This window comes from Salminus brasiliensis, chromosome 12, assembly GCF_030463535.1.
Source record: "Salminus brasiliensis chromosome 12, fSalBra1.hap2, whole genome shotgun sequence".
NCBI lineage: Eukaryota > Metazoa > Chordata > Actinopteri > Characiformes > Bryconidae > Salminus > Salminus brasiliensis.
Window position 1 is genome coordinate 35417239 of NC_132889.1, and position 13767 is coordinate 35431005.

General features: G+C 44.2%; 1 protein-coding gene across 2 annotated transcripts; it reads right to left on the reverse strand.

The window, feature by feature from the left end:
- Window positions 1–845: 845 nt before the first annotated feature.
- Window positions 846–12526, reverse strand: tnnt1 (troponin T type 1 (skeletal, slow)). 2 transcript variants are annotated; one of them, XM_072693405.1, is made up of 11 exons: window positions 12507–12526; window positions 10941–10958; window positions 9942–9963; window positions 8103–8163; window positions 7523–7639; window positions 6806–6883; window positions 5558–5671; window positions 4151–4260; window positions 1556–1646; window positions 1190–1230; window positions 846–1062 (listed from the first exon to the last, which is right to left on the reverse strand). In XM_072693405.1, the coding sequence occupies exons 4-11, from the start codon at window positions 8157–8159 to the stop codon at window positions 1017–1019; spliced, it is 654 nt and encodes a 217-aa protein (XP_072549506.1). In that variant the 5' UTR covers window positions 8160–8163; window positions 9942–9963; window positions 10941–10958; window positions 12507–12526; the 3' UTR covers window positions 846–1016. The 2 variants fall into 2 exon arrangements, with proteins under 2 accessions (XP_072549506.1, XP_072549507.1); XM_072693406.1 differs by lacking the exon at window positions 10941–10958.
- Between the last annotated feature and the right edge of the window lie 1241 nt (window positions 12527–13767).

Consider the following 13767-nt stretch of genomic DNA (forward strand, 5'->3'; position numbering starts at 1 on the left):
TGGCACCAAGACTAATGTCAGCAGCAGCAGCTCCTTTGAGTCCTGTTGTGAGTTGTCAGGTGGATGAGGCCTCCATGAGCATCAGTGAGCCTTAGGTGCCCATGACCCTGCCACCGATTCATCGACTGTCCTTCCTTGGAGCACTTTCGGCAGGTTCTAACCACTGCATACTGGGAACACCCCACAGGGCCTGCCTGATGTTTTGGAAATACTGTGACCCAGTCGTCTAGCCCTCACAGTTTGGCCTTTTTTCCTGCTTCCAACACATCAATTTCAAGAACTGTTGCCTTGCTGCCTGATATGTAGATCCCACCCCTCGGCAGATCGAGGCCACTGGACCCACATGATCCATGTTATTCACTTCAGATGGCAGTGGTTTTAATGTTATGGCTGATGTATGGTGAATGCAAAGTGTATTCCCAAATCAGAATATTAAGAATTGGTTCCAGTGGTGGAAAAAGGGCAGAAAAACTGAAGGGTTCTTTAAGGGTTCTTAGTAAAGGCACTTACTGTCCATATAGTGTATCTGAGTGAGTGTGAAGGGTGGTATTGAGCATTAGGGCTTCTTGTCTTATATTCACAATCTCTCAACTCTTTAAGAGGCCCAAACTTTGTCACAATTGGCAGAGATTTATAGTAAGTTACAGTAAGTTACACAGGCCCTAAAATAGAGCCCTGTGGGACTTCACAGTATATGCTAAACCCAACCCAGGTCTTAAATAATTCATTATTATCTTCATTATTATAATAAATAAATAAATCACCTAGGATCTAAGGGGTTAATGTGATTCCATGCAAAAACAATAAAAGCTGAGGTGGCAAATATTGAATGGGCAGCTTTTTTTTTATTATGAACGTAATAATATTTCCCCTTCTGGATTTTACAGTCATGAAAAAAGAGAGTATATGAGCGAAGAAGGAGGAAAAAAGGAAACGTGTTTTGATGACATCTTCGTTTTCTGTTCTCACTTCTGTCTCACTTCTGATCATCTTCTGCTTTCCAAGAGCAGAACGTCTCATTTCCAGCGGCCGCCGACTTTTCCCTTTCCGTGGCCCTTTTTGCTGTGGAAAGACGTGGGAGGGGTGTTATGAAACGCCATGTTTAAAGTATACGACCTTCCGAATCTTCTATTGAGGAGCACGTGCTTTGATGCATGTTCTAGAAAATGAGAAAGTCTGGGTGACTTACAATTTTTGGGCATGAGAAATCCTGTTCAGCAAGACAACGATCTGGCGAGACAACAGAAAGGAATAGGACAAGACATGAAAGGATGCTCACACACGCACTCCTTTTCATGCTCTAGGCTTTCAGAGGCTTGTGTGAGAACGAACGCTGGCACCAGGAACAAGAAGCCATTGATGATAACGACTCTGAATACCACTCGTTAATATACTAGCCGTACTGTCTCTCCATTTCTGCTTCCACATATTCTCTTTTTCTCGCTCGCGTGCAGAACACACATATTTTCGGACCCTGTCTGGTTCACCATCAAATGGTAGCCACTGATAAACTACCAGACAGTGACAGTGAGGCAATAAAAGAACCATGGCTGACCTCATACTTCTGCCTCTTCATCTGATCCATGAAGTCGAACTTCTCTGACTCCAGTTGATAGATCCAGTTCCACATCTCCTGAGCCCGCTGCCTGTTGGCCACAGAGATAAGACAGGTGTATTTATGTAAGTAAGTGTGTACAGTCTACACACACAGTCTACACACACAGTCTACACACACAGCTTAACAATCTAAGACATGCAAAAGTCAGGTGCGGAAGGTAGACATCCCTCAACCCCTCACAGCTTTTACACTTGAGCAGACAGACCCCTTTAAAACAGTATTTACATACATGAGACAGAACCACGAAGGATAGGACTCATACCAGCACATCCCTCAGATGCTGGATCCAAATGAAATCTGAGGAGTTTGGAAGCCAAGGCATCACCCTCGGTTTTAGATCTTGAGTGGTTTAATGGTGGTAGTGGTGTGGCACAACAGATCACACCACTACCTGCCAGTGAGCTACAACACCATGTGGGAGACTGGGGTTCGATTCCTGGTCTGGGTGACTATGGGTGACCTTGGGCAAGACTCCTAACACTACATTGGCCCTCCTCTGTAATACCAGTAACCTTATAAGTCGCTCTGGATAAGAGGGTCAGCTAAATGTCAGAAATGTAAATGAGTGGATGCTGCAGCAGAGCTGGCCAGGCAGTTGAAGCTAAATCATGGGGTGGATTTCTGCATGCTGGACCTGAGTTTTCCATCTCTATTCATACACTGAAGACCTGAAGGTGCTGCCTTGGCTTATAAACTCCCCAGATTTACCAGCTTCTGAGAGATGAGCTGGTAAAAGTCCTACCCTCAGCACTCAGGGAGTGACTCTAACCAGTGGTCTGGAGGTCTGGGGTTCACTTTAAGTGGGCTTTATAGTGATGAAGTCTGCTGTGCGCGCAGGGTACCGTGATTGGTTCATTTTGTCATGTGACTGCTCCGACTTGGCCAGCATTGATGAAAACCTTCTCCTATGAGGACTGCACCTTGTTTGCTCGGTGACTTACCGTGCGCTGTTCTATGAAAGCAATAAGCAGACCATTGCCAACAGCATGTGGCAATGTTTTGGCTTATCTGTGTTTATCAGCAAAGGCTTGTTTTTTCTCTTTAGTGAAACTCAAATCTTCCTCATTCAGACTCACCTCTACAAAGCAAAGATCATGTGGGGGGTTTGCTTTGCTTTTAGCTCATCATACGAGCAGATCTATCACTGTCCTGACTTCCCGTTCCCAGTTCTGTTTGAAACAGTAGAGATGAGGACCTGGAAGTGCTTTGATATCTTTTCATAGCTTTCCTGTAAAATGCTTGAATAAAAAAAAAACCCACTAAAGAGTGTACTTCCTCTCTCTCTCTCTCTCTCTCTCTCTCTCTCTTGACACAGCACATTCGCTTGGTCTCTCTATCTATAGCAGGTCTTTTTTTTGGAACAGAGTTTGGAACAATGTGCATCATGTGATCCTCAGTGTTGGAGGTTTCTTCTGTTCCTCTTTAGCTTCTCTGTATGATCACACAGTTATTTTTTACAAACACGTCCAACCTAATTTCCCCCTCGCAGGCTCTGCAGAGACATGCAGTACATGAAAACACATCACATGTAAACGCTGTCCAGGGAGCAAAAAACGGAAACGTAATCACAAGATGTTTCCCTATTTTTCCTCTCCTTTGGCTCAGTCACATCATCTCTACGACCTCCTGCTCTCTGGAACCTGTAGACTCAGCTCTTTGTTCGTGAAAAGACTGAAAGATTGAAAAGAACCTTTAACACTAACTGGACTTTTGTCCATGGTCATAGTTTTTCAACGTTAATAGGTTCACGCAGTGCCGGTTTCACTCTCAAATGCTCCACCCACTTAAAAAAAAAGCGATTTAAAAAAAAGAGCGATTAGCTTGTTTTTAGCGAAATGCTAGTTTGCAGTAGTGGACGATTGCCTGCACTGGACATTGTGCAGAAAAAGTAGCCTTTCCAAGAAAGACATATCCATATCCATAGCTCGGTGTGCTCAGAGCTTAGAGCTCCAGGCTATTGATGACATGGTTGTGGGTTCGATACCCGGGTTCAGCAAGCTGTCACTGTTGAGCCCTTGAGCAAGGCCCCTCACCTTTCTGCTTCCTGGGTGCAGCAACAATGGCTGCCCACTGCTCAGGCAGCTCACTGTCCACTGTGTGTGCTCACTGCATGGATGGGATAACAGCAGAAGCCAAATTCCATCTGTGTCCGTCACTAATGGTAAATCTGCTTGTCTTGTCTTGTCTGTCCCAGAACAAACAGTAGGTGGTCCTCAGCTGTCCCAGTGCAAATGCATTAAAGCAGCATTATGTAAGAATTGGTGTTTTCTGCTCCTAGGCTCCCTCTACAGTTGGGGAGTGTAATTCACTTTTACACCACTACCACCAATACAAATGAAGCGCCCCCCTCATGGACAGCAGTACACGTGCATTTCTGGACAAGCTCTAGTGTGTTCCAGAAGCAGCATCTGATGGTAGAGAAGCATGTGGGCTGAGGCAGTAGAGTACTGCTATAGGATTTTACACTAATATGACTCTATGGGTTAGGCAGCGTTAGGCCCAGGCTCAACACCTCAGTATGTGTGCGTGTACCTCAGAGCGTCCTCTCTCAGATTTTCAATGCCGAGGGGGGCGCGTCTATCAGACAGAGTCTTCCTTTTGATTTCTCTCCCAGTCATACGCTTCCCTCGCCTCTGCTCTGCCTGCCAAACACACACACACACACACACACACACAATGTGAGAACATCAAACCCAGCTTATATCCCTCGTATTACACTCTAAAAATACACTTTCTGTAGGGGCTACAAAGGGTTATTTGGGCGATGTCATAGAAGGAGAACCACTTTTGGTTCCATAAAGAACCAGTTTTCTGAAAGTGCTGTGTGAAGAACCTTGATGAAAAGGTTCTTTACCAATTTACAGGTTCTTCCCACACATATCTCATCTTCATGGAACAAAATAAGGTTCATCCATTAGACTTCCATTAAGTCAAGCATAATCTATGAGTCTTACTGTAAAGAGGACATCCTGGTCTTTCTAGCGACGCCTCGGTTGTGGGGGTGTGGCTATAACAGAGCTCATAGACTTTCTATTCAAAATGCTGCACTTTTTTAAATGGACTTTTATGGTCTATGATCTTTTTTGCAGATATTATAATTCTGTTGATAATTATCTAGTAGTTTCTTCTGCGGAACCACCAGTGGTTCCTGGATTGGGAATAACCCAAGCAACACCTCAGCCAGTTTGCATTGCTGATTACTGATTAGTAATGCTTAGGGTGTATTACACTCTAAAAATAAAGGGGCTACAAAGGGTTCTTTCAGCGATGCTATAGAAGGAGAACCACTTTAAGCTCCATAAAGAACCACTTTTCTGTCGAAGAACCTTTTATAAGCTTGATAAAAAGGTTCTTTATCCATTTACAGGTTCTTTCACATCACATGTCTCATCTTCATGGAACAAAACACGGTTCTTCTATGGCATTGTTCAAAGAACCCTTTATAAAACCTTTATTTTTTAAACCTAATCTCTAATTTTAACCTCAGGTTTGAAAAGACAATTGAGTTTGCTGCTCGATTTATATATAAAATGAAATATGCAGCATATAAAATTGCATTTATGTGAGTTTTAACAAGAATAAAAAATGACCAGCATTGGACGCATGTTTAGATTTCTGGACGTGTTTAGTCCAGAAATCCAGATCTTCATTTCTTTTTTATCTGCCCTTGGAACTAGAAAGGACTAGAAAAAGATTTAGGGCATGGAATGGAAATTCCAACTGAGATCGTATCATTATACGTAATACAAACCTGCAGAGGGTCTATTTTTAGTATCCAGCCATGGGGAAAAAACTGGCTCATACTCATTCGATCCTACATACCTTCAACGTAAAGTATTTGGACAGCATTCAGAATTATTTCCTGTGTCCTAGTTTTTGTTTTGTCCCTCCTCTATACACACACACACACCCACGCCAACACCCACACTTTCACTTTACCTTTGCGAGAAAGCCACCAAAGTTGGCCCCCATGTTGGACAAAACCTTCTTTTTCTTGGCTTCATCGTCTGCTCTCTTCTTGGCCTCCTCGTCTTCCTTCCTCTGGCGCTCCTCCTGAGAGACGGCGAGACGGTAGGAAAGAATGATAATTAATAAAGACTTCTGGTTTCTGCAAGTGTGTGTTTTTGCACAGAGCAGTGATTCATTGCTGAAACAGTCGTCAGGCTTAGCGGCTTCATCAGAATAGTGGAAATAAGCAGTGGATATTTTTCCATCATCCTGAAGTGAGTTCCAGAATAGTCCAGTGCTTTACTCTAGCAGCCTGTATGACCATCACACAATGCTCTGCTCCTATCAGTCTTCCACTGAGCGGTTTTGTATCATTTCCAGACTCTAAACAGTATCTACTGTTTACTGATAAGCTTAAATCTTTGGGAGTTAGACCAGGCCATAGCAGAGACGCATTAGACTGCTGAGTCACTGAGTGAACTTCAGATGTAGCCACACTACATACTTTCCATATATTAGGAAGCAGAGCTGTCAGGAGATGAGGTGGAAGAGGGCCAGTCAGTAGAGCAGGAAGGTGAATGGTCAGATGGGAACCTATCAGCTTTCTAGGAGCTTGGGTAGGAGAATAGAGAATACCCAATAGAATGGGTAGGATTTTGTGAAATAGCAATTATACAGATATGGACAAAAGTATTGAGACACCTGCTCGTTCATTGTTTCTTCCTACATCAAAGGTATTAAAAGAAAGAGTTTATCCCGCTTTTGTTGGAGTATCTATCTCTACTGTCCAGGGAAGAAGACTTTCTCCTAGCTTTTGGAGCAACATTGCTGTGAGGATTTGATTGCATTCAGTGACAAGAGCAAGAGAGAGGTCGGGATGTTGGATGATCACCAGCCCCCCTCATTCCCAACTTCCCAACTCATCCCAAACCCATCCATCATTTTAAAGAACCTTCAATGCTGGGGGGCTTTATACCCCTCTAGCCCAAGCCTGGTTGAGCTGCATTGAGCAGCATGGTGCCAAAAGGTTGATGTCCTATTCTATTGGCAGTACTTCTGAACAGGGACTAGGACTCGCTGAATGCATTCATTACAAGGGGTGTCCACAAACATTTGTCCATATAGTGTACATTCTCATCTGAAGAGTGCCTTGATGCACCACAGGGTCTTTCCAGCAGTGAATGTGGGTTTGATGAAAGATCAGTGTTAGATGGGTCAGTGGCTCTATTTGGATCTTACAACAATCCTGGTCTGCCGGTCCCGCTCTTTCTCTGCTCTCACACGCTGCTGCTCAGCTCTCTCTGAGCGCCGTCTCTCCTGCGGACAGGGCAGAGATGAATAACAAGTGAAAAATGCAGAAAGATGAGTGACCTAGAGACTGAATGAGCATACTACAGCCATTGGCTTTTCTCCCAGGTTGGTACTGCCAGTTAGCACTGCTCCTGACACTAGGAGGGTAAGGACTTGTCTGATTGAAGAGCCGACACGCTCAGAGCAAACCCCTGTGTCCCAGGCTCCACCGTACCAGCTAACATCTGACACCTGTGCCGGCTAACATCGCTTAAGAGTGATGTGGGAGGAGTGCCATCTACCCATCCGGAGAGAGTATGGCCAAGTGTGCTCTCTCAGACTCTCTTGACCGCTAAAGGCAAAGTGGCATGGCTCGGGATTCGAACTCACGAACCCCGGGCCATTGTGGCAGACCACTGAGCCACTCAGAGCCCCTGCCTTCATACTTTTGCCCAATCTAAAATCTAAAATTTGGGCTTTTTGGACCCCATAAAAAGGATATACACTGTGCCCCACAACTCTAAAAATCGGCCAAATAACTCAGGCCCCTTAGAATTGTCCAAATATCCCCCCACCACCACACAGCGCCCCTGTATCTTTAATACAGGGGTGCTGTTAGAAATGTTAATTGAGGGTTAAATGCAATTCTGTGGTGTCAAGACTAACAATTCGGTCCTTCAGGCCAATCAGCTCCTCTTCCTCCTTCTTCCTCTGCTCAAAGTGGGCTTCAATCAGGGTCTGCAACTCCAGCAGGTCTTTCTCCATGCGCTTCCTATGGATGTCCTGAAGGGGAGAGAGAAAGAGAGAGAGAGAGAAAGAGAGAGAGAGAGAGAGAGAGAGAGAGGGCTTTAACCGTCTATACCAGGTTTGGCAAAGCAATACTTCATCATTCAGGTGAGCTGCTGGTGGGACCGAACAAATCTACTGGATGTGGAACCAACATTGCTCAAAATTGCTCAGCCAGCAGCTTCAAGGTAATTTTGACATCAACCCTCAGAGTCTTTGAGGGCGGCATGATTGTTGTTGTCCGAAGGGCTGGTTTGAGCATTTGTAGAACAGCGGGACATTCTGATGTCAAAATGACCTTGAAGCTGCTGGCCTGTATCTGCATGATTTTATGAAGTGCATTGCTGCCACGTGATTGGCTCATTAAAAGCTCATTGGCTTGTAATAAAGTTTCCCTTTCCAGGTTTTAGCTCTGCGATAGTTGGAGGCACAAAAGGTCAAGAAGTGTCCAGTCACTCACATCAAAATCGACCCGCTCTCCTTCTGGGATCTTTGGAGGTGCCAGCTGGGGAACCATTGGCCTGGGAACACAGAAGGATGAAGATAAGATAAAGTGTTTATGGGAAACCTATCCAATGTTTCTTTAACAGTTCTGAAGCATTCCTGTCTTCACCAAGCCCTTTTAATAAGCTGGCCGACACCATTTCTGAGTACATTTGGACCAAGGACCCTGTCTTACAACCTAAAATCTTCGGTTGAATGGCCTTAGCTACCTTTGGATTTTATTGTTGGGCAGTGAATACCCACCCAGTGGTCCCTTAGCTCCTTATGGAATCCTCCTCTTGTGCTGCTGTCTCTCTGTAAGACCTCTGTAATACTGCATTGTCCTACCCATTCCACCCCAACGACCTATAAAAGTGCACTTAGAGGGGCTCCCAGTATAATCTGAGGACCACTGGTTCAAATCCTGGGTTATGCTGCTTGCCATCAGCAGCCAGAGGCAGAGAGAGCACAATTGGCTTTGCTCTCTCAGGGGTGAGTTGACTGCACTTGCTCCTTTACATCACTCCTACTGTGATGTTGGTCAGCATCTGTTAAGACACTGTATCAGAGCTGGGGAACTCCACGTTCCAGTGAGCATGCTGGCTGCTCTCTAAGGCCCCTCTAAACGTCTCTCCATCAATCTGGAAAGATTCTGTGTATGGAATAACAATTTAGCTGTAGAGCTTTTTAGCATCTGGTTGATTCTCTTCTGGGGGAACTGGACATTGTCTTAGGCTTATCTAGTGAAATATCTGCATATATATATATATATATATATATATATATATATATATATATATATATATATATATATATATATATATATACACATAGACCAGCATGTCTAGACCTTATCAGGATGTTGTCCCAGTTTCTGGACTTCCACCACTCTATTCTTACTGGACTTTCATTTCCACTGCAATATCAAATCTCCTGGGCCAACCTATGAGTCCTTGCCATGACTTCTTGATGTATTGCCTAAATATACAAAACTCATTCAGGTGTTGTAGCCTTTGTGACTGTGGTTTCTGGATGTTTGGTTTATTTAACCTGGAAAACGCAGAACCATCCCACTCACACTCACACCTGGATTTAGCTTTTCCTGGACTCCAAAAAAGGCCAACACTTCTGAGGATGTTCCTGTCAATACTACTTGGTATGGTAACCTTTCCTGTCCCATTTAGATACAATAACAGATCAATAATGTGCCTTTTAATGCCATTTATACTTCTACAGTACAATACAAAGCTTACGTTCACACATTCCAGCTAAGAAAGCCAGGGTCAGCCATGCAACTGCACCTCGCTCAAGGACTCAACAGTGGCAGCTTAGTGGACCTGGGGATTGAACATACAACCTTGTGATCAAGAACCCAGTGCTCTAACCTCTGAGTCGCCACTGCCTTCTAGTAGCCTGATCCTGCCTGATCCTTGAGCTACTAGGATGAATGATCTTGCCTTCTCTATTGGTCCACAGTTTGGTTGGACTGTAATGCTGTAGTGGCTTCCTCGTTTCGGAATGCAAGATTGTTAGACAGCTTGATTTGATATTATTATTATTATTATTATTATTATTATAGTGTATGTATTATCATTTTCATATCTGTGTCTTCCATGGCCTTGTGGTTTCATTTCTGTGGGCCTTTATATTAATATTAGTATTACGTTCATTTGAAATGTCAGCAATGAATAAAATATTGACAGAAAAAGAAGAGGAAGGCAGTCTGAATAATGTTCCGAGATTAGAGACAGTGTTGGATAACAGCCGTGCAAATTCAGCTGGAGAATACATCTGGAGAAGATATCTGAGAACGTACTTGGGACGTGGTCGTTCCTCCTCTGAGATGAAGAGACATGGCAGGGCAGAAAGGAGAGAAAAGAAACAGCGTCAACAGAAGAAAACAACAAGTCCAGAGCAAGTTTTTTTTGTTTTTAACCATGGTGAACTAACTACACTACATGTCCAAATATTTATGGACACCCCTTCTAATAAATGCATTCGGCTACTTTAAGTTGCACCTATTGCTGATGCACAGATGTGCGAATGGACACACACACACAGTTTGTTCGGCCCTTGTAGAGAAGAAGTACTGCCAATAGAATAGGACTCTCTGGAGCAGATAAACATGACCTTATTGGCACCATGCTGCCTAATGCCAGGCGTGGGGTAGAGGGGTATAAAGCCCCCCAGTACTGTGGAGCTGTGGAGCAGTGGAACTACTGTGTTCTCCGGAATGATGGATGGTGCTCATCATCCACTTCTGGAATTTTGGAGTAAGGGAGTTTGGGGGGGATTGCTGAGGTGGGGTGGTGGTGGTTATCCAACATCCTGACCTCATTATTGCACTTGTCCCTGAATGCAATCAAATTCTCAAAGCAATGCTCCTCCAAAAAATCTAGTAGTAGTGGCCTTCTTCCCTGGACAGTTACTCCAACAAAAGCATGGTAAACTGTTTTTAAAGCTGTGAGGAAACAATGAAGGAGCAGGTGTCCCAATATTTTTGTCCTTATAGTGTAGTATGTGCAGGCGAAAAGGTTGGATCTGGCATTCTGACATTTGAGTAAATTAGATGTTCAAATTAGTTACATTAGTTTGATGTTAGATCCGGGAGGTTTTTAGATCCGGCACTGGGAAAGTCATTTGCATACATAGTGGTCCCAGGTTTAGAGGGCCAGCAGACTCTTAGTAGGCCTCGGTTAGTAACCTCCATGAAGCTTTGAGAATCTTGCAACAGGATAAGCTTCCCTGGTTTAAGATAAGATGTAGACGGGTGTGAGGACATGCTGGAACTTGGGAGAACTTGTCACACTCTTACCTTCCTCCTGGGTCTCCTCTGATGGATCACAGAGACAGAGAAGGATGCGAGAACGAGAGAAAAATGGAGCCAAAGAGATGGAGAGAGAAAAAAATCAAGCCTGGATCAAAGCTTAGGAAACTGAGGTGACGAGCTCAGCAGCATGTAGGAGAAATATAGTGTTGGGCACCGTTCTTTAAGGGTAAAGTACCCTGATTAGCCTTAACATTAAAACCACTGACTCAAGTGAATAGTCAGTTGTTGAAGGTGGTGGAGGTGTTGAAGCAGGAAAAAATGGGCAATCTGAGCCACTTTGACAAGAACCAAACTAGGTCAGAACATCTCCAAAACATCAGGTGGGATTTGCCGGGTGTTCCCGGTATGCAGTGGACTTGGACACTCAGGGCTCACTGATGCTCATGGAGGCCTCACCTCACCACGTCCAAGATGTAAGGATCTGCTGCTGACCAGTCTTGATGCCAGATACCACAGAACACCTTTAGGACAGCACAGGGTGACTCGAATGGTCAAAGCTGTTTTGGCAGCAAAGGGGGACCTCTTTATATTAGGCAAGTGGTTTTAATGTTATGGCTGATTGGTGTATAACAGGAGTTCTCAATCCCAACCCCAGTGGTGATTAATTAGCTAGCTGATTAATGAAGAAAGGGACAAAGATATGTGTGCTATGGAGTAGCTGGGACTGGAATTTAGGACCATAGAACCTCAATATGGCTGCTTTTGTAGTTCAGATGGGAAATGTAGTTTTCTGAGACTCCTTCACATCCTTTGTTCTGCTTTATATAACATGCTGTTTCTGTAACCTACAACAAATGAATGTCCACAATGTAATAAACTTGCTTACAGCAAGAATGCTGAGACCTTTAACCAGCAGTGTACAGCGACCAGCCACTTCATTAACACCACCTATTTGTTTCTACACTCACTGTCCACTCTGTCAGCTCCACTTCCCACATTGCAGCACTGTGTAGTTCTATAACTCCAGCCTGTCTCCATCGGTTTCTCTGCATACTCCGTTATTACCCTCCTTTCAGCCTGTTCTTAAAAGGTCAGGACCCCACACAGGACTTACCACCACAGAGCAGGTAGGCAGTATTTGGGTGGTGGGTCATTCTCAGCATTGCAGTGTCACTGGCTGACGTGGTGGGGGTTAGTAGTGTATGTTGAGCTGCCGACTTTACATCTACAAGGCGGTACAACTAGGTAGGAGTAGACAGTGAGTGGACACATTGTTTATGACCTGTGCATCACACTCTAAATGCCTTCACTTTGTCAGTTTCACTGCAGTGCTGAGAACGACCCACCACCCAAATACGACCTGCTCTGTGGTGGTCAGTCTTGTGGGGTCCTGAGCATCGAAGAACAGACGGATGGACTCCAGTCTGGAGTTATAGACCCACACAGGGCTCCTACATTAGGGGGGTGTGGAGCTGATAGAATGGACAGTGAGTGTAGAAACAAGAAGGTGGTGTTAATGAAATTAGAAATTACAAGAACTGGAAGAAAAGGATCTTTAAATTGTAATATTTCACAATTATGAATAGACACCTTAATAAAATGAGACAGTACCTTGGTACTCTGTGTAGTCTTGCTCTGTAAGGTGGGGACAAGGAAGCATGGAGGATTAGATTGGAGGAAAAGGAAAGGTTTGTTGACAGGCGGCAAATCTAGACTGCTCAAAATATCAAATAAGGGAGTAAACAGGATGCCTCGGCAGAGTTACAAAGTACAGGAAGGACACATTGGTCATTTTCCATTCCGAGAGGAACACTTTTCTTACTGATAAGAAATCTGGACAGACACCAAGTGAGAGTGGTAGACTCACTACAGCTGAATAGGCAGGACCTATGCCTGCAGTAACCATCGAATGGAGCTGGAAGACTGAATAGTGGATTCTCTCACCTCCATCCTCCTGTTCTGCGGCCTCCTCCTGTTCCTCTTCTGCCTCTGACGGAGACGATACCAGAAAAGAAGCGACGGTTAATTTTTAAATTAATTAATTTATTTCTTTATTTACACTTTTCCCTCAAATGTAGCCAATCACCCAAGACAAGTCAAGGCCTGCTTAGTGTTCAGTAATGGAAGCTCCACCATACTCCACCAGTAAGCATCATCAGAATTGCAGGGGAGGTGGAGTAATGTCATCTTACTACAGGACATCTGTAAAACTGTTGACCAACTCCCACCGGATGTAAAATCTCAGCATAAATGACTGAGATGGGAGTGGCTACTCGATTTACGCACTACTACAGCCACCTTAGATTAGTCTATAATGGGAAATATGAGATATTTATATTAACTATGTTTAACATGCCTACCAGAAGGTAGTGAGTCCAAATGCAACCTGAACCTAGAGCCCTACAAGCTTCCATTTACATTTACATTTGAGGCATTTAGCAGACGCTCTTATCCAGAGCGACTTACAAAAGAGCTTCACTATTTACTTAAGAAAAACCTCAGCTAGTTTAAATAGACTAATAATTCAAAGATCCTCTAAGTTTAGACTCTACTAAACACAAGTCAGTAAGGAGACCATAGTACTCTACTATTCACCCAAGTACTCTCAGAAGAGGAGGGTCTTCAGTCTGGGTTTGAAGACAGCGAGTGTTGGACTCTGCTGTTCGGACACCCAGGGGAAGTTCGTTCCACCACTTCTGTGCAGGACAGAAAAAAGTCTGGACGCTCGTCTTCCGTGGATTTTGAGGGATGGTGGGTCGAGCTGAGCCGTTCTTGAAGCTGGAAGGGATCTCGGTGCAGATCGGCTTTTGACCATTGCCAGGACAGCTCAGCTTGACCTGCCATCCTCCCAGAGACGTCATATGTAGACACT